Source organism: Chinchilla lanigera, unplaced genomic scaffold (assembly GCF_000276665.1).
Source record: "Chinchilla lanigera isolate Chin_1 unplaced genomic scaffold, ChiLan1.0 scaffold00004, whole genome shotgun sequence".
NCBI lineage: Eukaryota > Metazoa > Chordata > Mammalia > Rodentia > Chinchillidae > Chinchilla > Chinchilla lanigera.
In genome coordinates this window covers 37,335,160-37,361,808 of record NW_004955405.1, presented here as the reverse complement: position 1 = coordinate 37,361,808, position 26,649 = coordinate 37,335,160, and the positions used below count along the sequence as shown (strand labels likewise).

Here is a 26,649-nt window from a genome sequence, read left to right as displayed (position 1 = left end):
CATTGTTTCACTAGTGTAAAACCTGAAAGAGTTAATTTAAACTAGGAGGTATGATAGACATTGTGAAATGATAGGAAAGCACTCAAGGGTAAAGGGCAATTGGGATGTGGGAAAAGAGAAGAGAAAGAAGGAGAAATTTTGTATGTATGTATATACTTGATAGTTAACATGGTTATTCTACTGTCTTCTATTTCTTTGCTGAAAGAAACTGTCAATGAGTCCTTGGTTGATCAGTATTGCATGTCTCTCTCTGTTTTCATGAGAAACCACTTTGAAGATATCAATATGTAATACAATAAGCATTGCTAATTTCCTACCACTTTGTTTGTAACTCTGTATTGTACTGTTCTTTTGCTACTTTGTAAAATGTTGTCTGTTAATGTTTTCCTCATTTTTAAAATAAAAAAAAATTTTAAAATGCCTGCATTTGTACACACCAGTAATAATTTTTTAAAGGAATCATTTTTTAAAAGTTATCATTTACAAGAAATTTAAGGTAGGCGTGGTGGTGCACACCTGTAAACCCAGCCCTTGGGAGGTTGAGACAGGAGGATCACCGTTGAGTTCAAGGCCAGCCTGGGCTACAAATGAATTCAAAGCCAGCCTGCACTGCCTAGTGAGCCCTTGTCTCAAAAAAAAAAATTAATTAACAAATGCCCCTTAAAAACCCCATCAAGTTTTCTCACAGAACTCAAAAAGATGGTTTTAAGATGAATATGGGAAAAAAATAGCCAAGAATAGCCATTTGTGGGGGGTAAACTAATGGGCAACGTGTAACCCCCAGCTGAACTGAATCAGCGCGGTGCTGGGTGTGGCGGGCCCACCTGAGGATTGCTGCCGACAGCATAAAAAAGAGCACTGGAGGGGAGGATGGTGAGCTGTTGATTCTCTCGGAGAAGCTTGTTGTACTGGCTTTCTGATATGAACTCGGCTGCTCTCAGCATCGGAGGAGCTTGGGACCTCACTATTGCTGAGGATGGCTGGGGTTCGCTTTAGGGGAGCTCTGGTCCTTCCTTTGAGCATCGCTTCCTGGCTCCAGTGCAGACCCCTCATTCCGCTAGCACAGATCCTTCATCCCGCTGACACAGACTTTCTAGATTCTACCACTGGCCTTTGGCCCTTCCCAGCGCAAATCCGTGAAACAGGCCTGCATGAGACATTGTTGTGGGCTCTTGGCCTCCAGGTGGAATCGTGGAGGAAACTGCCATGAACTCTCGGTCTTCATCTGGACTCAGGCAGGACATTGCTGTGGGATCCAGGCCCTCGGCTGGATTCCTTGGGTCTTTAGTGTGTGGACAGATTTCCTGCGCTCTTGTGCACTGACTCTTTGGGTGAATACTATAAAATAATCCTATAACTCATGTGTCCTGCATTCGGTCCTTTCCCTTATAAGCCCTGACTACAACACCATGGAACTGCTGTCCAAGAAACACTGTGGGTGAGCAGAAGCCCACCCTTCCCCTCCTAGAGAATGAAAACACAAAATTACTGTGAAGACTGTGGACATGAGCATGCAATCAAGACGAAGGAACCTGAGAGACTCCAGGGCGGCTCTGTGGCTCACTGGGGAAGGATGAATTACCCAAGAAACGTGTGAGGACACTGGCAAAGAAAAGCTCTATCTCTGTCCAACATCACACACAGACCTCGAGATGGATCAAGAATTCCAAGGTGAAAATCAAAACATTTAAGCTCTTAAAGGAAAATACATGAAAGTATGCAAGAACCCTCAGAGTTGGGAAGAGTTTCTGAAACAGAACACATTTTAAAAGTACTAACCATGAAAGGAAGTGTAGATGTTAACATGGAGCACTTTGCTCACTACAATCCTCAGGAGGATGAACAGACAAGCCAAACACAGGGAGAAAACATCTGCAACATATATAGCGAACAAGTAATTAATACTGGGGATATTATATAAAGAACTCCTATAAATCAAGTAGAAAAAGACAACCCAAGAGAAAAATGGATAAGGAAAAGAAGGCATTTTATGTAAGAGGAAAAAGAAAAGGCTTATAAGCACATGCAAAGATACTCAACCTCCTTGGTAGTTTGGGAAATAGAAATGAAAGGGGTAATGAGGTGGCCACGCAGGGGCCAGGACCCTGAGCAAGGGGAGTTCTCCTCCCGTGTGGGCGTGGCAGGAGCGTCCGCTGGCTGTGGCTATTCTGCAGAACATCTTTGCATCAGCAGAGCTAACTACATACATCCTCCACAACACCGCAGCTCCGCAGTTAGGGATACACCCTATGAAAACCCCTGACAGGAGACACACAAGAATACATTCTCTGACTCACTGGGATCAAAATTAGAAATTAACTCTGAAGTGTGTGATTAAGGACCACACAACATCCAACATTAATATTTACTGAGCGCACAGATATTCTTTTCACGGACTTCTTACTCATTAACTGCCGAATTCACCAGTAAATATCATTATTACCCTTTTGTAAATGCAGGGATTAATGCATCTGGTGGGCCAGGTTCGGATGAAGCATGAATAGCTTTTTGTTCACACTGACAAGTACGTGTACTTTAATCACCAAAGACTATCAAGTATTTATATAATGAAATCCTTTCTGAAGATTATTTCAATGTAATCAGGATTAAAAGGAAATAAAACTTTTATCCTTATCATCTCTGAGTGAAGACACTTGAGTTTTAATATCTTAATCAGAAGGTACACAGGAGGAAACAGTAACACGGGGCGAGCCGGGCATCCCGTGGTCTTCCTTAATAACAACCCGTTTTCAAGAGACCATAATCTGCTCAACAGCCAGCTTTCCCTTAAGGGTCATAATCAGAGTCAGAGAAAACTCACACTGGAAATAAACAATATGCCGCTAAAACCAAGACAATGTGGGTATTAGCAGCTATACAAAAGTCAGCCTCTATCGGGTGAGTCACTTCTCAAATGATGAAAGGATAAGGCTTTGAAGTGCTTTCTATTCAAGCTGGAAATATATATAAAGGAAGGGAATCATGTAGCAACCAAGCTGACTGCGAAATTTTTCCTCATTTTACACATACTTGTTCGACTTTATGCAAATATCGAACTAAGAATGGCAAAGATGAGTCTCTCTTCCTACATATTAATACTAACTTTTTCTTTGTTTTCTCAAGGTATTCTGCTTTCAGCTTCCAAGTCCATAAAGAATTTGGAAGATGACGTGGTATTTAATACATTTAGGATGGGGAAGACCTTTCAGAAGGAAGACACTGCTGAAAGATCAGTCGCTGCTCCTTCTCTGGAACAATATAAAAATGATGAGAGTGTTTTCATGAACGATGAAGACAACAAAAATTCAAAGGTAAGTGGCAGTGTGACTTATCTTTTATTGCAATGAAAGTGGTTTATGTAAATTCTCTAAAAAGTAAAATTGGTACTTATTTTTTTTATAAACAGGAATGTATACAAATAGGCATAATATGCATCAGGATAACTGATGAAATTTCATCACAGGGGGTGGTTCTCCCATCCCAAAGAGTACTTTTTATCCAAAGGTGTTGTATTTGCAATAAACTTTTATCTAAGGTATTTCTAAAGAGTCAGAAGCAGTACAGTGCATGTCTAAACTGATCAATATGGATGTCACACAACTGTGTCATAGCTTCATTCTGAAGAAGACAGCTAAAACCCCCACCAACTTTCTCCTTACAGAACACAGGCTCCAGACATAATTTCATAAACCATGGTCTGCCACTGAATCTGGCTCTAAAGCCTTACCTTGCACTGAAAGGATCTGTAGCTTTTCCGGCTGAGAATGGAGTGCAGAATATTGAGTCAACACAAGAAAAGAGAGAAATCGGGGATGAAGAAAACTCAGCTAAATTTCCGATCGGAAGGAGAGATTTTGACAGTGAGTAATCTTTTAAAAACTCAATTCTTCTATCTCAATACCATAAAAGAACCCTGAGTTTAAATGAGTTTGGATCTAATCATAACACAATGAAATAAGACCATGGTTCAATTCTACTTGATAGTAAGTCTCCACTGTCAGAAACAGGAGCTAGAAAAGCATCTAGCTATTCTAACTGTGGTTACTCAGTAGTTATAACAGAGCCATTTTTTGTTCGTTTGTTTGTTTGTTTTGTTTTGTTTTATTCTGGTACCGGGAATTGAACTCATGACCTTGCACTTGCCAGGCAGGCGCTGTGCCGCTGAGCTAAATCCCCAGCCAACACAGCCATTTTTCCCTTAGTTTTGTGTGGTAATCATAACCCTTTAAATAATTTACCCTGTTTCCTTCAGTGCTCAGGTGTATGCTGGGCAGAGTCTACCGACCATGCTGGCAAGTCTGATACCTGCTGGTCCACATCGTCTTCTCCGAAGAAAACAAAGTCATTTCATTGCCAATGCAGAGAAAAGTCCTTCGTGTTAATATAATTTGTGTTATTATTCTAAATATGTCTTTTAAAACAAAGCTGTGTTAAGATGGATGTACCTGTAACCCAAATGATACGCTTTTTTTTTTCCCATGCATTAAACTTTGTGAAAATTCTGCATAATTATGACTAAGTGGTATTTTTAGACAATAGATGAACACACACTTCACAGCTACGTACACCTTCCACTTTTAAAAGTATATAATTTGAATGAATGGTTTCACGGGTGCGTCAGTCTAAAGCACATCAATGACAAAATCATAGCATAAAAAACTGCGTTAACTTTGTCTGGCCGGTAATCAACTTGGTTTTGACAGCACACTTACTGCCTTTTGCTCCTCTGGCTAGTCTGCCATCTGGCTTCTTTCGCAAACCACTTGACATTTTAGGTATCTTAACATTTTTATGTTGAGGTGGTTCATTTCCATTGTCATGGAGAATATATTCGCCGTCCAAATCCACCTGTTTCCTTTTTGAGCTTTTATTTCCTGTCTGACTATTTGATTTTCTTGATACTTTGTCGTTTTTACTCCTGTCCAGATGAACATTTCCAGAATGCGTTCCAAGTGTTGATCTTCCAACAGACGAATCGACACCCTCTGTTACGCAAGATAAAAAGGGGAAAGGAATCATATTTCTATCTAGTATTGTTACTCTTAAAAATTTCACAACTTTAAATGACAGAAAAAGGGATCAAAAATGATCATATGATATATACATACCAATTCCTCAATGGGAGTTGCATAAATTTTATGTGTTGCAAACATATACCAATAAAAAGGCTACATATTCAAAAATCTATGATTTATAATAAAATACTAGCCAGTTAAATGATTAACACATACAGCTACATTATCACATTAGTTTTCATGTTACCATATTACCTCTCCTTCCTATCAATGAATATTTGTTGGAATATAGGATATTAATCATTATGTATATGCTATCAATTATTTCTTAAATCCACTTAGTTAAATCAAACTGTTTCCTATTACTATCCATAAGTTTATACTTAGATTTAACTTCTTAAATAAACCCAGTTCTTAAAAAATATAGACTTTGTATTTGATAGTACTTTGCAAAAATAATAGTTTTACTTAAGTTAAAACCAATAGGTGGACTAGAATTAAGGTCAATTACCAGAAAGGTTGTTTTCCATGTGAAGAACACACAAAGGCTTTGATGTCAGGTTAACATTATTCCGTTTATCCTTGATTATCATGCAATCATCTTTATAAGTACAAGAAAACTGGGATCTGATTAAGGTTTGCTTCATCTGGTAACAGAAAGAAAAATATGCAATTTATATTTCATTTTTTTCATTTTTACATACTCAATAGTAATCACAGTATCATTAAAAAGTTCCCCTACAAATTCCATTTTTCACTGAGAATTGTTTTCCTTTTATGTTTTATAGTTCACAAACTCATTCCGTTATGGGTAGCATTGTTTTCCTTTCAGCAATACTAGTTTCCTATATATTTTTGATATATTTTGTAACAGTTATAAAACATGAATTTTCAACTCTTCAAGAGCTATTGTTACTCGCTTCTGTGTCTGGGCAGCTTTAGGAGTGAGTTTTATTGTAAGTGAAATCATACACATGATATCCCGACCATAGGAAAATACAAGTTCTTCATTATAAGAAATGCAGTGAGCACAAATATTTGGGGGAAAAAAAGTGTAAGAATTCTAGGTCAAAATAAACAGAAACAAAACTAGCAAAGAAATAAAAAGCAAGAAAAAACAATAGTATTGGGATGATATTATTTCTTGGTCAAAACATGAATATTCAGAAAACAAGAGGGCCAGGGATACAGCACAGCACCTGCCTGGCAAGCACAAGGTCATGAGTTCAATTTCTGGTACCAAAAAAAAAAAAAAAAAACAAGAAAGATGATTCAAATCTATCATTTTAGGAAGATTCCACCAAGTGTTTTAACAGTCAAAACGTCAAAATATACTCTTGCATTTATCTTTTTTGCATAAAGTAGGAAGCCTCACGTTCTTCTCAAGCAGAAGAAAACCAGAAAGATGAAGTTAAAAATTTTAAGAACTAAGAATTTTCCAGGCATGATGGCATATGCCTGTAATCCCAGCACTTGGGAGGCTGAGGGAGGAGGAGCGCCACAATTCCGAGGCCAACCTAAGCTGCATAGTGAGTTCAAAGCTAGCCTGAACTACTTAGCAAGACCCGGTCTCAAAACATTAAAAACAAAAAAAAGGCAGAAGAATTAAATTTTAAATTTAAGAAAAAGCATACCAACATGATAGTTTGAGAAATATATTGGGCAAACATAATAACCACTGAATGTTTTAGAGATGGAATTAATTCCAGAATAAACTACCCTATACAGATAATGCAAATTTCAACGATTACACTGGTCTGTAGCTATTCAGTTATCATGGAGAGATTTCTCCAAATAATTAGAAGTCACTTCAAATCCTTTAACAGTTCAAAGTCAACTACACTATTTTGAGTATTACTTGGAGCGTTTGTTGATGACAAAACAAATGACTTTGTTATATATTACTAATAATTCAGTATTTGTGCACTAGGTTACATAGCCAAAGAAATTGGCACATTAAACACCCACTCAGATGTTTGCAAAGGAAATGGCAGTGAGGTCCCCAACACTGATTTCTAAGGAAGCAGAACAGCATCTTGGACAGCTGTGTCATCAAAGTAAACTCTGTTAGCACGATCTATCTCACGGCTGAGGGCTGGAGGTGACTACAATTATGTCTCATCTGCTTCAGTGAAGCATTAGAGGACTGGAGTGTGTTATTTTCTTCCACTTAAAACACAAAACTGCATAAAAGTATAAAAGTGTACATCATCAAAAAACCATTGTTTAGAAAAAAGTGGAATAGAGTAGGCTGCCAATGAGACTATAACTCACTACAACTCCACAAGTTCCTATGAGCACAGCTCCTGGACCTAATCTCTACCACAAGATTTCCTACGATAGAACTGAAAGTTTTAGGTAGCTCTTTTTGGACTTTATCCTAGAAATACGGAATTAGAGCAATTTACAAATCTATTAAGAGAAATCTTATTAATAAAATAGATGACATTTTATTACATAGTATCATTGCTGTCGTAACCTTATTCATGTACTTTTATTTCCATCATTGACATAGCTCCTTCATATATTTCTTTCACTTTGGCAGTAACTGTTCACAGAAAATTATAAACTTACTGCTTATAAACAATTACAAAGGGTATGGTAAGACTATGCAGTCAGACAGACGCTAAGTGCCTGGCTTGGTCACTCCCATAGTCCTCAGGAGGGACAGCACCTGTAGGTGGCTTCCGCCCACTCCACAGCCTTCATCAGCACTGTCTATGACGCACTCTATGTAAAAATACAGTAATTACACAATTTAGTACAGAAAACTCATGTTCTCTCAATCTCCTATCTAGCACGAGCATTTCTTTAGAAAGCTTTGTTATTTTTTATTGATTTTAATAAAATCTAAGTGAAAAATTTTGTTTTCCATATATGCAGTCACAAAGTAAGTACCCCACTTCTCCTTATAGCTTGATTTCCTCTCTTCAGGCCTCCTATAGAGAAATTCTAGAGCCCTTAATGACCACAGGACAATTTCAGAAAAGTAAAGTTACAAGGCAGTGGATTCCTAATGCTTGAGATGTGGAAGAAAAATAACCACTTTACATGAAGAAATATTATTTATAAACGCATGCAAATGACAAAGACAATCATGATCCATGGTGATCTTGCAATAGTTATGTCCAAAAGAGCTGACAGGAGTTATGTTATTTTTTATGAAAGATTATATATGGGTTTTCTTTCCTCTGCCCTATACAGAAATTTTTTTAAAATCAATTACTAGTTGAGTTTCAACTGTGTGTGCACAAGAGATAACTAGAATGGCTCTTAAAGTTACAAAGACATGCTATTTATAAAATTTGCTGTTGACACACAGCTGGAAGGAATAACAAATACATTGTCTAACAGAATCAAGATTGAAAAGATTTCAGAAGGCTGGAACCGTAAGTAGAAAACAAGATGGAAATGAATGGGGATAAACAAAGACTTGTATTTAGGTTCAAAAATATCAATTACAGATGTACAGTATGAGGAGAACCTCCCTTGAAAAACGCGTCTGAAAAGACCTGGAGATTGTGATTGATCATGAGGTCCAGCTGACAAAGCAGCACAGAGACACAAGAAGCTGCGATGGGAAAAGCACCAGTGTCATAAGAAGACGCAGCCTCTAATATCGGCCCTAAGCCTCATTGTCTTGATAACCTTGGATAAACCAGTGTACGTCTCATTGATCCACACAGAAATGCAGCAACATTTACCTCGAAAAGTTGTCAGCACTATAAGAAATAAGAAAATATAAACAGTCTATGTAAATTCTAGAGATCTAAATTAGACACTGGATAGTTATCCTAATAACAAATATGAAATCAGTATTGCTATAAAATAAGAACTATTGAACTAGATCTCTCAGGACCAGGCCAATTCTAAAAGGATTCTAGGAATGCAGCTCAAAAAATGAACTTATAATCAGTTTCTCCCTTTTAATTTTTTGAAATGCAAGCTATATGAACTTGTATTTACAAAATAAAAGGGACTGCTTTTCCTTTGTTCATAAAAGTTGAATTTTTCTGCACAAGATTTGTGGCTACATAGAATTGAGATTACTTCCTGTTGCAAATCTTCCAAATCTCTCTGTGTATTTATTTGATTTGGAATCACAAATAAGCAAAACAATTCCCTCCTGAAAGTGCTTTTGAAGTACTAAACAAATAAGAATAATGTCCAGATTCATACATGGCTGTTAAAATCATTTCATGTTCAAGTCACATGAGAAAAACAGATTGAAAGTTTTCCTTTGTAGAGTGGTTTTTTTCCCCCCTTTGGAAGGATTTCTATCCACAGTAAAATTGCAATGAACTTCAAACTTGCCAAGAATTAGAAAAGTCCTTTTGCCACAAGCTCTTTTTAAAATTGAAATTATTAGTAGGTTCCCAGTTTGAGGAAAATAGTACTTCACATAGGAAAGCCTGACTCCAGTGAAATTAAGATGAATGAGTCAAAACACTGAAAAGTCACAGACACGCTGGGCTGGCTGCACTAATAAGAAAATGAAAACTCCAAGGTTCCACTACGCCAATATATTAACAATTCTGAAAAAAGAACGTTTATCTTTTTATTCTTACATGATCACATTTTCAAAGGAAGAGACACTCGGCACCTTTACTGGCATGTGGATTTGTACACGTGCCAAATAATCTACTGCTTTCACAGCGAAGGGCCATTTCCTTTGCTAAACGACAGGGAAGTAACTCTTGACCTAACAGTGACATCATCTTTTCACGACTCCTCAGTGTGAGGGCCGTGCCCTTCTTCACTCTTTGGGGAGAACGGAAACCTTGGGGTCTGCCGCCTGAATAAAAACCTCTGCTCTGTTACTCAAGCTTGCGGCCTGGGAAATGTGCGCTGCACTTGAGCAAGGATAGCTGGGACAGGAAATACAAATGTCCGTTACACATTCTCGACACTTAGTAGGTACTTTATAGGTCCAAACCCCGGTACTTCAGCCAAAACGGATCCCATATGACTTCAGCCTAATACATTCCGTTTCTACTCTAATGGACGTCCTTGCTTCATGTCACCTGAAGGAGGCCTCTACTTATCCTACGTCAAATCAAAACACACACGGGGCACGCTCCCTTCACTTTCCTGCTTTATTTCTTCTGTAGCGTGTTACTGACCTACTCTGCCATATCATCCGCTTGTTTCGCCACTGTCTGCTGCTCTCAGATGAAACATAAACCCCACGAACAGTGAAACCATTAGCGTGTGGCAGCTGCTGGTCTGCTCTGGCCTCCCCGGCCCGCAGGGTAAGGCGTCCGGGGGCACAGCCTTGCTCGCCGGGAGAACCTGGCCCCTTCCTAGCCGCTCGGGGTTCCCGGGGCCCTGGGGACCCAGGCTGCTGCTCCCCCCGGCTCCAGCTCACAGAGGCCCAAGCTACACATGCCTCCTGATGGGGTGTCCCCCGAGGTAAGACACAAAACTGGGCTGGAGGGGCACAGGAGGAGGCCAAGGCTGGGCATCCACACACGTGGAGTGATGACAGTGTATGATGGCCGTTTAAGTTATTTAAAAAGTGATTACAGTAAAAGACTTCTGGCCACCAATCCCCTCAAGGTCCTCCCGCTTGTTGCGAACACACTTGTTCTCGCCACTTCCCGGGAATCCTCTTCGCTAAGCACCTTTACAAGGCGGGATAAAAAGTACAGAGAACGCCGCGCCCAGCGCCCCCGACAGAAAGGCAGGCTCGTACCACCTCTGCGGTGCCCTTGCCTGTCTTACTCAGCAGATCTGACACTGCGACTGCTGGCTCTCCCCAAAGTCAAAATGACCACGAGAGCTCAATGTTTTGAAACAACTTAACACAGTGAGGCGGCCACGGCAGCACAACCAAAGACAGGACAGAGGACTGCAGAGCGGCTGCAGAAAGTGGCAGGAAGGACGGGCGAGTGTCTCAAGCCAGAGGGGGATGCGGGGCGGACAATGCGCATGCGCCGCGGTGCAGGTGAAGCACTTGCAGTATTTTCTGATCACCCTGCGTACGCTGCTGCAGCCCAGCTGCACAGACGTGCGGGGGGCCCTGTGGGTGGGAGCAGGGTCTTTAGTCTGCTTCATGCTCTGCGGCGCCCAGCACAGAGCCTGGTATACAGGACACACCTCATACCTGTTGGCGAATGAGTTCGCGGAAGGTCTAACAAGTTTATGTCCGAAGCAGCTATGGAGGAAGAGAAAACCCGAGCCAGCGAAACCCGGGGGTAGAAAGTAATGCGCAGGGGGCACCACCCTCTGACAGAGGGGTCTCACAGGCTGCACGTCCTTGGCGCAGTCTCTCTGCCGCTTACCGGTCCTCAGCACTGCGTCCCTGGCCTCGCAGCCGGGAGCCGGGAGGGATCCCTGCTGCCTCTGGCTTGGAGGTCAGGGCTCCCTCTGGGCCCGCGCTGTGCTGACCCCCGTCACCTCCCGCTGCGGGAGGCGGCTCGGGAAAGCAGGCCAGCGGGCGCTTCCTGGGGCAGGCGCAGTCCCGCTCCGCCCGCAGCCAGGACACGGGGTCTCGCCCACCAACACGGAGGCTGCCGCCCCCCACACGGCACCAGGAACGACTGCACGCAGGTTCCCTGCAGTCTGCACGGGGTCGCCAGCCCCTCAAGACCCGAAATCTCTCTCCTCGGTGCGAGGGCCTTCATCTTGGCCAACACCAGCTCTCAGCTCAATCTGAACTGACAGATACCAGGGCAGCGGCGACAAAGGCGTGGTCATCTCAGGGGCCCTTCGCCCTCTGCGGCTTTCAGCTTACCTAAACTTTGCTTACAGAGCCCCTCTATGCCTTTAAAACCTGTCTCCCCAACCTTACCTGCCTTTTGTTGTTTCGTTATTACAGCAGAAATGGCCTGCGACATGCTAGCTACAAACAGAGGGCTCCGAGTCCCTGGTGTCGACTCGATCCAATCCCCTCCTTACTTGGGAGCATTTCATTTTCTCCTTAGAGCTCCCCTCGAAGCCTGCATATCTTCTGTCCCTCGTTCTTCTGCGGTGTGAGGGATGGTGGGCGTGGAAGCAGAGTCATCGGTGGTGACGGGCAGTCGGAAGAAGTCCCCGCGTCCTGCGCTGCCCTCTCAGAGTCTAAGACGCAAGGCACGCGCTCCGCGAGGGCTTCTCCCTCTGGCTGGGCCAGGACTCGAACTCCACTCGCGCTAGATCGTCTCCCCGATGGGGCACACAGCGCCACAGCCTTCACCGCCTCGGTGTAAACTCGAGTTCACCTCACATTTCAGCCACATTCCTATCCAGCTGCTACTTCTGTTCTCTGATGAGGACGGCGCAGGGGCACGCATCTAGCTCACTGCCCATTTTGGAAAGACCAGGGACAGCTCTCCTTAGCACCACGGCTGGGCGCAAGGCCTCCTCTCTCCGAAATCCTTCTCTCCTTGGCCATGGCTTCTGACAGCTCGCTGCTATTCGGTTACGTCATTATGTGTCCTTTGCTCTTGGTGATTACTTTTGTTCGTTTTCATTATTTCGTATTCATTTCGAGTACCAGGGGAGGGAAATGCTGAGTGTAATTCAAGCCACCATTTTAAATGTGGCCATACTTGGAGGTTTCGAGCCATGAGGTTTAAATCTGCATACCTAACCAGGAACCTTCTCAGACCCTGAGCACAGGGCCACCTGGCTGCTGGAGGGGCAGCAGACTACAGCCAGCCGAGCCCCGACACTGCCACTCCCTCGTCCTCACGGTCCCCGCTGCCGTCCTTCAAAGCCTCAGTGTCTTCCTGATCGGCTAGTGAAGTTACTAACTTCTCTAACAGTTCCTATCAAAAGTACCAAGGCTGAGTAAGAACCTGATTGTCTCCACAAGGAAATTCATTGACTATCATAGACACATTTCCTAGTAAACAGCAGTAGGTAATAAAGGCTGAGGACCGAAACTGAGCATCTCACGAATAGTTACCAAGGTGGTTTCCGTGAATGGAAGATTCTGTGCCTGGAGGAGCACCTATTTCTATTTATGAATGAGGAAACTAAAATCTAAGTCCTCTGCAATACTGACATGGAGATTTCATAATCAAGTACATCAAAAATTCTAAATTCACTAATACTTTCTATTTCTGAAATGCTCACTCCAAGATGACACTTCAAGTATAGAATATATAATCTCTCCATGATTTTATCTATATGTAACAGTTTATACAACAATCATAAATATATGTTTAATTAAATGTTGAATAATTGAATGAATTGTACAACTGATTATATTCCGCCACTATGTCTTCAGACAGGAACAGATTTTAAACGATGCTGTACTACAGTTTGGATGTGGCATGTCCTCCAAAAGGCCACGTGTTAAGGGTCTGGTCCCCAGTGTAGCCCTGTTGGCAAAGGGTAGAAACTATTTCACTCCACAGCCAGGTGAGTGGTTCTGCTCTGTCCCTCACTCAGGGCCATGGCACTCTGGCACCACTAGCCCCCCTAGCCCCAAAAGCAGGATGAAACCTCAAAACACACCTTTCCTCTTTGTAACCTGATTGACTCGGGTGTCTGTTACAGTGATGGAAAGCTAACACATACAGTCTCTCACAGTTCCACTGAAAATGTTAGAAATGTAGGGGAGAAAGGAACCCTACTCCACCGCTGGTGGGAGTGTAGGTTGGTGAAACCACTGAGGAAATCAGTTTGGAGATTCCTCACAAAACTAGGATTGGAAGTCCCACTTAACCCAGCTATCCTCCTTCTGGATATTTTCCAAGAAGAAATAAATCATCATACCACAGTGATATATGTGCACCAATGTTTATAGCAGCACAATCTGTTATAGCTAAATCTTGGAAACAACCCAAATGCCCATCAACTGAGGAATGGATAAAAAAGATGTGGTATTTTTATACAATGGAGTATCACTCAACTATAAAAAAAGATAAATACGAGGCTTTTGTAGGTAAGTGGATGCAACTAGAGACCATACTCGTAAGTGAAATAAATCAGACCCACATGTATGAACATCATATTATCTCCTAGGTGTACGACCTGAAAGAGTAAGTAAAACTCAAAACATACAACTGATGATAGGAAAGGGAAAGAAACTGGTCAAAGGAAGGAATGACTGGGATGAGGGAAAGAAGAAAAAAGAAAGAAGGAAGGCAAAAAAAAAAAAATAAATATATATATATGTGTATATACACACACATACGAATAGCTGGGATAACTGTACTGCTGATGTCTGATGATATACTGAAAGCAACAGTTAATGCTTACAATGTTTTATGTTCTGACCAATTTTGCATGCTTATATCTGGTAATTAGAGCAACTGATTTGAAGGCAACAATATGCAATGGAACTACCATTGGTGAATTCCTACCATCTTGCCTGGTGAAACTCTGTATTACCTCTAATATTTTATCTAACAATTATTCTCTTATTCTCTTTAATGGTTTGAACAATCTTCCATTCTTACATCCTGTAATCTGAGCAACGTAGTTGAGGACAGCAATGTGTAATATAACAACCACTGTTCATTTGTATTATTTTTTCTTGAAACCCTGTATCATTTTAAATGTTCTTGCTTTGGTTTGTTTATGTTTGTGATGCTGCTACTGTTCTTTTTTTTCTTTTTCTCTCATTTACTACTCTCTTTAAAATAAAATAATAAATAAATAAATAAAATAGTAGAAATGTAAACAAAAGGGCCATGATTTTCCCCTTCATTCCTTCAACCAGTATTTATTCAATATTACAATAGCAACTGCTGATTTCTTTTCTTCTTTTCAGCCTAGTAGACTAAGGAGCCAAAAACAGATTAGTCAAGACTGTACAAAAGGGAAGCTTCTGTATGTCAACTGTCACTACTTGCTTCCCATTTCATCCTTATTGTGCTATATACGCTGTATACTTATATTATCCAGCTCAGCTTCACAATTTCTTCTAAATATAAATGTGTATCATTCATGACAGTACATTAAATTGTACCTTGACTTTCTTCTCTTGCACAGACTTACTGATGCGTTCTCTTAGGGGTTTCATCGGTGAATTATCCACTTGTTTGGGAGATCTATGTTTTAAAAAAAAAAGGTAAAAATGTATTGCTACAGTTTGAATGCTACCACGAGGCGAGACCTCTGGTGGGTGCTGCACCCTCAAGGATGGGATCAGTGCCCAGGAAAGAGCCCGAGGGAGCCTGTGTGGCAGTCTTTGCCCTTCCGCATCTCTGCACCGCTATCCACGAGGGACGGGTCTCAGTAGGAATGACAGTGGGTCTGCTGGCACCGTGATCTTCCGCCTCCAAAACTGTGAGAGATAAACTTGTCATTTCCAGATTACGCAACCTACGTGAGCGTGTCATAGAGCAGCCCCAGTAAGCCAAGACACTCAAGAAACCTAAGAGGCCTTTAAATCAGTTCCCCTATATAGCAACGATTTGTTCAATTAATCAACTCAGCAACTGAATATTTCTTGAACTTGTACTTATTTTTGAGGCGCTATATAAGATGTTGCGAAGGACAGAAAGCTGATTTGCTCCTTGGTCTTGCGTTCAGGCATTGTGAGGTCTAGGTAAAGAAATAAGGCATCTACATAATTCAAAAGAGGGGACTTCAAAAGAGAAAAATAAAAACTGGAAGTTTGAGATGGCAGAATGCAAGAGATCCCTGGAGTTTGACCACATCAGTCTGTATTCGCCAATAAGTTAATCTCTTTTTTGTTTAGGCTTAAGACCAGTTTTCTCAGCAGTAGCTCCAGAAGAAAACAGAAAGCATAGTTTAGTGAAAATCCTCTAGAATGTACTACATACCACTTCAAATGGTTCTTCTAAAATTGCTCAGTGTTCCTATCGCTTCTCAGCCTTTGGGCTAAGATCCAGTGTAAAGCTGTTCATGTTCCTCAAAGTGAATGTCCACTGGAAAACAGCACCACCGCATTCAATGACTGACTTCAGCTGCTAACCTGGAGAGTAGGTGCTGCAGGCTGGCACGTGTATGCCCCTCAAGTATCAGCGCTGAAGCCTTAACCCTCAAATGCAACTGATTCTGGAGACAGGGCTTTTGGACATACTCCACTGGGCCTTGAAGAGGTTACCACGCCGACGCCCCACCCTGACGAGAGCGACCTTAGGAGGAGAAGCAGAAGCTCTCGCTCTCTGCGCATGCATCAAGGAAAGGCCACGTGAGCGCACCGCAAACACACGGCACCACACCCAAAGCGGGAGCCTCGCCGGCTCCCATCTCCCCTTCACCCTGACCTCACATCTCCCGTCCAAACAAAGCTGAGTCTCTGCTGCTGGTACTTCCTACTGGGGCAGCGAGCTCTTACATCCAACAGCAGCATTAATTTAGAAATATTTTTTCTCATGACGGCAAGATGAACCAGTAAATGTCAACTCCAAGGTAAGTTTGGTGTGCGTGATCATTTAAGTGACAGCACGTAGCAAAGTTCTTGACGCACTGCAAATAAATATTTTCTCAAAGCAAAAGGCAAATAAAAGCCACGAAAACCAGAAACACCTGAATATTACTTTTTCAATCTATAATGTCTTTGCATTTAAATGTCTAATGTCTCTCTAACTAATTTTTTTTGGTACCAGGACTCAAACTCAGGACGTTGTGCTTGCCAGGCAGGTGCCTGTGCTGCTAGGCTATATCCCCAGCCCTCTGAATAACTTTTACTTACTTCATACTTTGCTACAGTTTCCAAGTTTCCTGCCATAAGTACGTATTGCTTTTATAACCCCTAAGTATCCCAGGTATTTTCTGGTGTTCACATCTGTACACGTACAACATCCGCATTACCTACCTAAAAAGCGTGAGGACAGACGGCCCGCCACACTGGGCTGCGCTCCCATCGCTGTGTAACAGCTCTGCTTTGCTTCTGGTCGGCGCACTGGCTGCTTCTTCATCCAGAAGAACCAGAAAGGTTTTCACAGTGTCTCTGCCGCAGTAGGCAGTGCCGTGGTTTATGGCATGAGATTTCGGCTGGAAGAAAAAGTACCAATCCCCAACAAATGAAAACATCACGTATTGAAAACTTATACCAAAGGAGAAAAAGACAAAAACTAAGTTTAAGTCAATGTAACCACCACCCTAGCTGCGTGAATCAGCCACGTTTTTCCATTTCCTGTGCCACTATGTTGTTGAAGTTACAAAAAACCACCTAAGAAAAGCAGCTATACAGTACGGGTCCCTTCTCCCGTAAGCTACAGATGAGCAACCTCATCAATTTTCAGAGGCACAAAAATGGTAACATCAGAGGAAGACATTATTTTCTGGTCAAAGGAGCATCAGGCTTTCAGTGAGGAAAACCTTGGCATTGTCTCTTATTCTAAAGGAAGATGAGGCTCTGACAAGCTGAATACTAATTGCACAGATTGTTGTTAAGGTCTCCACAAATGTGAAAATGAAAAACCAGCAGACATTCATTCAGTCCATAATCATTGGTTAGCACATGTGTCCCGAGATTATGTTTCAGCAACAGCTAGGAAGGCAAAAACACCGCCCTGCAAGAGGCCTCAGTCTCCTTGATAAGATAACCGAGCAGCTCTAACAGCGCCTTCGAGGAAGCTACGGGGGATTTCTAACCAGTGCGCGGGTTTCTGATCAGTGAAGGAGCAGCGCACACAAGGGAGTGAACAAAGTACCGCGGTGTCCAGAGGGGGCACAAGGGCAGGACACAGGGGCCACGGCAAGGTGGGGAGCACAGCAAAAGGAGGAGGGCGGTAAGATGTGCTGAAAAAGCTGTGTACCATGCAAAAAAGTGAGGGTCAATCAATGACAAAGCCAAAATCGCTTGCTTGCGTAGCAAGTAGGTACAATGACCCTCTTTAGGCTTTAGAAAAATCACCAATAGCAAGTGTAAAGTAAAATATATTTCAGTGTAAGAATGTTATCCAATCTTGGAGGCTACAAACTAAAAGGTTATAAAAGTCCTGGTCTGAACTAAGACAGTAGCACTAGAGATAAAGAAAGCAGGCTAAAAAGGGAGCGCTCGAAACACTTAGCGACTAGACAGGGAGAGAGAAGAAAACATACGGTACTATGATATTCCTCGCAGCTACCCATGAGCATAAACCCTAAGCCACCCTAGGACTCTGGGGAAGCTGCTTAAGGCAACCTGCTGGCAACCAGGGCGACGGCCGCTGCCTCCCCAGCGGGCTCGTCCGCCTTGTGCCTGGGGGACTAAGTGGCCCTTTGCTGGGCCAGCTGCGGCGGCTGAGCCACTTTCCTCAGCTCCTGCCCAGCTGGGCGTGGCCTCCTTTCCCCACCTGGCAGGCGCGGGCCACCACATGAACTCCAACGTGCCCTCCCATGGGAGGACACTGCCTATCGCAGTCGGCCCAGAGAACTCCACACTGCTGGAGCCTAACTTCATTGAGTACTATTTGATTGCACTTTTCAAAGACGTCTGATGTGGTGGAAAACATAAAATTAAGAACCAGGCTGTCTGCACTCTTCTTTTGTCAGAAAATGAGACATTCTGGTGCTGTGAATTACCTGAGATTGTAGCACTTTCTGATATTTACAAATAGGGCCGGGGATATAGCTCAGCGGCATAAGCGCCTGCCTGGCAAGCACAAGGTCCTAAGTTCGACTCCTGGTACCAAAAAAAGAAAACAAGAAACCAGACAACTGATATTTATAAATAATAATCTGGTTGTCACTTGAGCCCAGCTAGTCAGTAGAAATGTTAACACACGTGAAATAGTGGGGCACCACCCCAGGATTTCCTCCATGCTGGGATTTCAAAGCAAAGCTAAAAACGTGAATCATTATAGAAGAATGGCTAAAAATGGCAGAGAGATGAGCGAATGAAGAAGCAACGAACCGCAAGCGAACATCGTTGCCCTTACGCTGGCGGCCACAGTGACACCCAACCAAGAGGGGCTTCTGTCAGCTGACTACGTGGCTGTGTACGCATCACGGCACACCTCCAGAACTCTGCTCTGAAGCCGAAGCCAGGCGCTCACCTTCTCCTAGAACTGCACGCCGCAATCGATTACATCTGACTATGCAAGAAAGTCGAGAAGGAAGTGAATGTTCCCGGGACACACAAAGCAAAGACTGCCAGGTGTGCGGAAACGGGTGGTAGGACGGGAGTGGGTGGAGGAAAGAAGAGACTGCAGGGACCTATAAAGGAAAAGTAAACTGCTGAACGGAACCATCTCTAACGGGACTGCTGCCAACCCACAGGCAGCGTAGCACCGGGGTCAGAAACGAGGCTCCCACATCCGAACAAACGGGAAAGTAACTGCTCTACGAGAACAAATGCTGGAAAACACCACCAAGTACCTTAATGCCCATCAAGAATTAAGTTTTTAGTGCTAAAAGGGATAAGGAGATTATCCAGTGCCTTACTTTAATTAACACAGTGTGGTCCAAAGATGTTATGATTTACCCGAGCAGAACATAATCCTACTGAGAAAATTAAATTTCAACATCATTAAATTTCAAACACAGGAAACAGATTATCTGACTTAAGTGAGACCAGCAAGCCACGGACATGATAAACTGAAGAGAGATGATGTTTTGTACAGAAGATAACAAGAAATAAAAAGCTCATTACCCGAGCAGGACTTATGTCAGTGGGGCCAAGAGCTCCGCCCTCCTGTTGAGAATTGACAATATTTTTAATCCTCAAATCCAAATCCTGTGCAACTTCTTCTACTGCTTTACAGAAGGCAGCCTCGCTGCTTTGGCCTTTAATCAGCTGCATCTTTATTACCGACAGTATCCGACCCCCTGCAATGCTGAAAATAGAAATAAGATGCCTTCATAATAGCACTGCAAATGACAGTCGGTTTACAGGCTTGAAAAAAGAATTCTCAGCGCTAATCAACACCTTTCAAACAATATAGCTTTGGTCTTATAAATCAAACAGTGAAGCATTTAAGAAAAAGATGAGGACCACTGGAAACAAAACGTTCAAAGTTTTTCTAAAAGCAAGTAATTTCGACAAGTTAGTTCATACTTTATTTTAAACTGAAGGGAAATGATTTAGTTATCTATGAACTATAACAGGTCAGGTCCAGCCATTTACATGCATAAAATTTGTACCTTCAGAAACTACGAAGATAATGAAAACATCTACCTCTCGCATTGAATACCTCTCATTGACTCTTAAAGCCAATTCACCAAGCTGTAACCCTAAGTTAGGAACCCTAGGTTAGGAACTCTAAATCACAGAGGGAGGAGTTGGGTCTCATAAAGGCTTCCCAGTGGGGATGGGGGAGGGGAAGGAAACGGACCTGAAGCACATGCTGTCGCACCCTCGCCCGTGAAGGGCAGCTGTGTATGGGACAGGAAATCAAGCGAGTAAGCATTAACCCAGCGGGAGGCGTCCAGCAACAGAAGAGGGCTCTCTGAAGTCACAGCGCCCAGGGACAAGGTGGCCTGGCCTGAGGGTGTGTCAGGCTGCCTGGGCCCGCTGCTACACTACTGCACCACTCTTTCACCGTGCTATCAGGGAAGTTTATCAATTGACATTTACACACCCACTGTGTCAGAGAACAGACCGGTTCCTGAACACATGTGAAATCCAATTCTTTACATCTTAACAGCTGGTCCAGACAGAGCAGGGGAGTTCTAAGCAGCATCCCGAGACTCGTCAAGCAGGGCGGTCACACACTCAATGGGCTGGTCCGGTGTCCTAACCACAAGAACCATACCCATTTTTGTTCAAACACCAGCTCCTCTCCCACTGAATCGGCATCTATAACCAGGACCCTGGGGAGTCGTTTTGCTTTGAAAGTATCACAGGTGAGTTCTGAAGGCAAGGTGGGAAAAATTCCACACACCCAACCTAGCACTTTAAAAGAAGGAACCATGTTTAACAATCTTCCTATTCCAGTTTACACTTGATACACACAAAAAAGGTGATGGAAGCTTTATGTATCTGCTGCATAAATGACCACTGTTCAGTGGGAAGTTTCTAAAGTAAAACAAAAGCTACATAGCTGACTACCACACTGCTATTATCTGTGGTCCTGCAGTACTTAGGGGGTGTGTTGGTTTGGGGCTTATTTGCAAGGGGAAACAATAATATAATACAGAACACATACTTAATAAGATTATTTATAATAGTCACCCAAAGAACGACATACAAAAGAGTGCAGGGAATCTGTCCACACACTATAGACCAAGAATCCAGCCAAGGGCCTGGATCCCACAGAAATGTTCTGCATGAGTCCAGCTGAAGACCCAGAGCTCATAACAATGCCTCCCGTGAATCCAGCTGGAGGCCCAGTGCCCATAACAATATCTCATATACCCCTATTTCACGGATCTGCGCTGGGAAGGCCCAAAGCTCGGTGGAATCTAGGAAGTCTGTGCCAGAGGGATGAAGGATCTGTGCTAGCAGGTTGACGGATCTGCACTGAAGCCAAGAAGCAACACTCAGAAGAACCAGAGCTCCCCTGAAAGGTCCCACAGCCATCCTCGGCAACAGTGAGGACCCGAGCTCCTCCGATGATCAGGATGGCCGAGTTCCCACCAGGGAAGCCAACGCAGCAAGCTTCTCCAGGAGGCTGGTAGTGCACCATCTTCCCTCCAGAGCCAGGAAGCGATGCTCAAGGTGAGGACCAGAGCTCCTCCAAAGTGAACCAAAGCCATTCTCACTACCAACGAGGTTCCGAGCTCCTCAGAGGATGAAAACAGCCAAGTTCATCAGGAAAGCCAGCATGACGAGCTCCTCCAGAACAACCAACAGCTCCTTACAGCTTCCATCAGCTCCAACAGCCTTTCTCAGCTCCCAACAGCCTCCTTCTTCTCCAGGTCTGCCTCTTATGCTGCTGGCAGCAATCCCCAGGTGGGCCTCCCACACAGCACCATGCTTACTCAGCTCAGCTGGGGGTGATAAGTTGATCACCAGTTATCAACCCACCACGGGGTCATACAGACACTCTGCAGAAACGTCTCAGCAGCGCTGAGAACAGAAGTCTCTCGGATCCTTGCGGTCTCCCTCCCTCAGAGGGGCACAGAGGTGAGCTGAGGTGGCGGGCGGGAAGCTGAGGCCAGCAAGCGGTCTGAGCAGGGTTTGCCTCGGGTCTGTACCTGGCACCCGGGCCCGAGCTGGGGCACAAACCGGACCGTGCAGTGAGCTGCAGGACCTTCCCGGGGGAGGCAGCTCTACGGCTGTTACTCGACTTGGTCTGCATGCCACACACTTCTGAAGCTTTCTACAACGCTTGCTACTTAGCGGTAACACAAATACAACTGCTTTCTGTTTGCTGACCATGTACTCGGCAACACTGTTGTAATCCAGGGCTAATTTTAACAATTTGCACTTAGATTCTTAAGAGTTTTCTACACATATAAGCATTATGATCAAGTAAGTTATTTCTTCCCTTTGAATTGTATCTCGTTTCTCTTTCCTGTCTGAATTAGCCATCGAATACTATGCTGGAAAAAAATGACAGCAGAAACTTGACACTGAATGCTCAGTTGACTTTCTAAGTGAAGTTTTTAGGGACACCCTTTCTACCAAGTTAAAGCCTGCATTCTCAGTTCATCTTTACACTGGGCTCAGCCCTGCGGGGTGGTTATGTGTTCCTACTAGAGCCCATCTTGGGCCTTCCCTGGGTTCTGTCCCTGTCATGGTTTGTGTCTGGATGTCCCCACAAAGCCTCCTGCAGTCGTGGGGCGGGCTTCTAGAGTTTATGATTGATCCATGGTCCAGTGCTAGGATTATGGGTGTGAGTGCCGCACCCGCCCTGGGGCAGGTTCTTTGCATACAACGTAAGGGAGGAAAAGAGGCTGCTTGCTGCCACTCCTCCCTTTTGCTCTTGTTGCTTTTGCTGTCCGCAGCCATGAACTCCTGCCCTCTGCCATGTGCCACTCTGCCTTGGTGCCAGCCAAGTTGGACTGAAAAATCCACAAACTGTGAGCTAAATTAACCTTCCCTTCCTTAATTCTGGGCATCAGGTATTTTGTCTCAGCAATGAGACAAAAGTAACCAAGATAGTCTCCTGAGATTTTTGTGGCATATATTTACCCAGCATTATTAGTTTTGGGGGGCTTGGTGGAGACAGGGTCTCACTATGTAGCCCAAGCTGGCCTCAAACTCACAGCGACACTCCTGCCTCAGCCTCACAAGTGCTGGGGTTCCAGGTGTACGCCACCATGCCTGACTCTATTCTCAATAAACATTAAAAGGAAACCGCGGGTGAGAAAGGTAGGCTGGCAGCCCCTGTCTCCTAACTGCATATTAGAGCAGGGGAAAGGAAGCTGCTGGTACAAAACGGACACCTGGAAGAGAATGTGCTATGCTGATACAGACAACTGCGGGAGACATCTTCCTATGATTCTTCGTCACTCTTTATGACATCAAGCGAAGGGCTTTTCTGTACCACACTGACGACTTTGAAAACTATTTGATGAAATAGATTTTATCTTTAAAAATTGACTGTGATTGAAGGTACCACTATAAAGCATTTCAAGAATGATTCTGAAGTGTTTTAAACACAAAAAATGTTAACATCAGGCCAGGTGTGGTGGCTCACGCCTACAGTTCCAGCACTTGGGAGGCTGAGGCAGGAGGATTGCCTCGAGTTTGAGGCCAGACTGGGCTACATAGTGAGACCCTGCCTCAGAAAAAAAAAAAGTTAACATCAGATTACACTGGAAAATTTCAACTAGGTTTCAAGTTCTGTAAATATGTACTTAACCCAACAATATAACGCAGCTGTGCATTGAAATGTTGTAGCAGGAGCTGGAAACACAGCATTTTAAACCTCTCAACAACGGAAGTAATCTGCGCACCACGAAGGGTCTAAAACACGTTTCAGGGGAAAGTAGTGTGCGCACATTCTGGCGGCACCTACCGGCAGAGCGGAGAAGTGCAGCCAGCTGTGCTAAGGGCCTCAGAAGAGCTGCCGGGTCACAGCAGCAGTTCCTTCTTGCCCCCTGCTCGCCCGGGACTGCAAACGCGCTGTCATCTCTGCGTTTGAGGGTTTAGGGGCAGAATGCACGAAGGGGCCAAAGCGAGAGGCGGGAAAGGGTCAGACCGCGAGTCCCGCGGCTGCGTCTGCACCTAGGCGGAGTCGCTGAGGCTCCGATCACGCACGAAAGGACCGCAGGCGCGAAGACGAAATCAGACACCTGCTGCGGAAGCGGGCGCGGGGAAGAACACTGCGCTGGGAGCCAGGCACGGAGGAAGCGCACGGAGGGTGGGGTCGGCCCGCGCCTCTGCGGGGCCAGCTGGGGGAAGAGAGCTCTGCGGGGAGGGAATCACCCGGAGGCAGCTGAGGCCCGTGCTCCGCGCAGAACAGCCCCGCGGACACGGAAGATGCGCGGAACTCGGGAAGGAGTGCGGGGCCAGAGGGCGCAGCGGACACGTGGGAAGGAGCCCTCAGAGGTTACCGGACAGGAGCTCCGCCAGAAGGGGCGGCATGACCAGCGGATCGGGGAGGACGGGCAGAGAGCGCGAGGCAAGGCCACTCGGGTGAATAAGCACCGAGCGGGCATTCTGCGCCAGACACTGCGCCAGGCTGGGAGCAGCAGTGAGAAAAACCGGTACACCCTCACAGCTTCCCGTCCGCTGAAGAAGACACGTTAAACACCCAGGGAAGTGGGCACACGCAGTATGTTTTTATTCTTTAAACTACAGCCGGTCGTGGTGGCGCACACCTGTAATCTCAGCACTCAGGAGGCAGAGGCAGGAAAATCGCTGTGAGTTCGAGGTCAGCCTGGGCTACACAGTGAGACTCTGCCTCAACAACAAAAAACGAAAACAAACAAACAAACAAAAAACAGAATTTAAGCTATAAAAGGAAGAAGGAACTGGGGGGGAAAAGCCTTTTTTTCTTATAATCTTAATAAACTGCGGCTAAATTGCAAGTAGACGGAGGTTGAAATCACTACACAGAATGAACAACCCATGGGGCAATGGCCCAGGGGGCTGTCCACCACACCTCTACAGACCTGCCTGACTTCTCAAGTTCATCCTTCAATATTAAACTCAGTGAAGACACCCATGCCAAAAGACAGGCCCGAAGCCCTCACCCCAGGCTCCCAGGAACAGGGTCTGTGTCCCTCCCGCTGCACGCCATCCCATTGGTTCTTGCATACGTAGAGTGTGTTTCAGGTTTTAATCATTTTACTTTCTTGCCAGGCACAGTGGCAAACACCTGTAATCTCAGCACTTGGAAGGCTGAGGCAGGAGGATCACTGTGAGTTCCAGGTCAGCCTGGGCTACAAAGTCAGTTCTCAAGGCCAGCCTGAACTGCACAGTGAAACCTTGCCTCAAAAATAAAAAACACTTCACTTTTTTAATGAATAAAATACGTATCTCCAGTAAAAAGTCCAAACCACTATAAGACAGAAAATTAGGATTGTCCACATCAACTATAGAGATGCCTGTTGAAGACACTGACCATCTAATACCCGTTTCTCGGGGTATGCCCCAGGAGTTGGGGTGATTAATGTCTCATTAGGACCAGGTAGATACTCGGAATGAATGGCTTCTTAGTTGAAGAAGTTTGTGCCTTCAGTACTTCCAAAACAAACGCATTTCTTTCTACACTTTCAATCATTCTCCCAGGCAGAAATCCTTCCACAACTATAAGAAATTACATCGCGTTGAACATATGCATTTATCTTGGCTCCTGCCCCAAACCTAATGTAAAAAACAAAATGGCCAAAAAAGGATTCTAATTTTTTTATCCATTTGTCAGTTGATGGCATTTGGGCTGTTTCCAAGATTGGCTATTACAAACTGTGCGGCTATAAACACGGGTGTGCATATATCACTGTGGTATGATTCCTGTAATTCTTTCAGGAAGATATCCAGAAGGGGAATCTCTGGGTCAAATGGAACCTGTAGTCCTACTTTTTTGAGCAATCTCAGCACTGATTTCCACAGTGGCTGCACCAGTCTACACTCCCACCAACAGTGGGAGTCATTTTTCCCCACTGTTCCACCAGCATTTCTGGGCCCTTTTTTAATATAATGGAGTACTGTTCACCATACAGAAGGATAAACTTAAGCCATTTCTAGCCAAATGGATGCACCGTGGGACCATACTCTTAAGTGAAATAAATCAGACACACATGTGTAAATATCACATAGTCTCTCCGGTGTGAAAAACTGAAAGCGTAAATAAGAACCAAAATGTACAACAGATATTGTGAAATAGGAAGTAACTGTTCAAAGGGAAAGGGGAGTTGGGGGAGGGTAGAAGGGAAAAGAAAACAATGAGAAAAAAGAATGTAATGGAAACAAAGCTTTGTAAATAAGGAGGGGAAGGGAGGTTGTAGAAGGGGAGGGGAATAGGGAAAAAAAGAGGAATAAAGAAAAAGAGAATGAGAGAAGCAGCCAGAGTGGATGACAGCAGACACTCCGCCAAGCACGGCAAGCGAGAAGGAGACCTAACCACGGGCCCAGAACAGACAACACTAAGGCCCAAGGCTCTGTCGACAGGGAGGGATGCGTGTGAGGAGCCTCAGGAGCTGAGGACAGCGCTGACGGCCCCGGCCACGGGGGCGGCCTGCAGGAGAGACAGCGGGTGTCTGTGTGAGGACAGGCCTCCTCCCGCCGAGCAGCCAGGAGCAGCCAGGCCGGCTCACCTCTCCCTCCACGGAGACCCAGCCAGGGCGCCCAGAGCCGGGGGCAGCAGAACCGGAGCAGACGACTGAATAAAACTCACAACAAGAGCCATGCGCGTCACCACGAGCGCCCGGTCTGAAGCCCCAGAGCACTCCGCGAGGCCACTGGCTT

The 26,649-nt window shown here is 44.4% G+C and overlaps 2 protein-coding genes across 8 annotated transcripts in view; one reads left to right on the top strand and one right to left on the bottom strand.

The window, feature by feature from the left end:
- The first annotated feature begins 1,113 nt into the window (after window positions 1-1,113).
- Window positions 1,114-4,341, top strand: Pmch (pro-melanin-concentrating hormone). Its single transcript, XM_005374562.2, has 3 exons — window positions 1,114-3,311; window positions 3,662-3,860; window positions 4,253-4,341. Exons 1-3 carry the CDS (start codon window positions 3,063-3,065, stop codon window positions 4,300-4,302), a joined length of 498 nt encoding a protein of 165 aa, XP_005374619.1. The 5' UTR covers window positions 1,114-3,062; the 3' UTR covers window positions 4,303-4,341.
- Window positions 4,342-4,617: 276 nt separating this feature from the next.
- Window positions 4,618-26,649, bottom strand: part of Parpbp (PARP1 binding protein) — a 59,376-nt gene continuing 37,344 nt past the window's right edge. For all 7 annotated transcript variants that reach the window (XM_013518744.1, XM_005374563.2, XM_005374564.2 and 4 more), the window contains 5 exons: window positions 19,501-19,684; window positions 16,738-16,916; window positions 14,920-15,001; window positions 5,527-5,662; window positions 4,618-4,985 (listed from right to left, as the gene is read on the bottom strand). In XM_013518744.1, coding sequence (XP_013374198.1) covers window positions 4,645-4,985; window positions 5,527-5,662; window positions 14,920-15,001; window positions 16,738-16,916; window positions 19,501-19,684 — 922 coding nt within the window. In that variant the 3' untranslated portion in view covers window positions 4,618-4,644. The remainder of the gene's footprint in view (window positions 4,986-5,526; window positions 5,663-14,919; window positions 15,002-16,737; window positions 16,917-19,500; window positions 19,685-26,649) is intronic.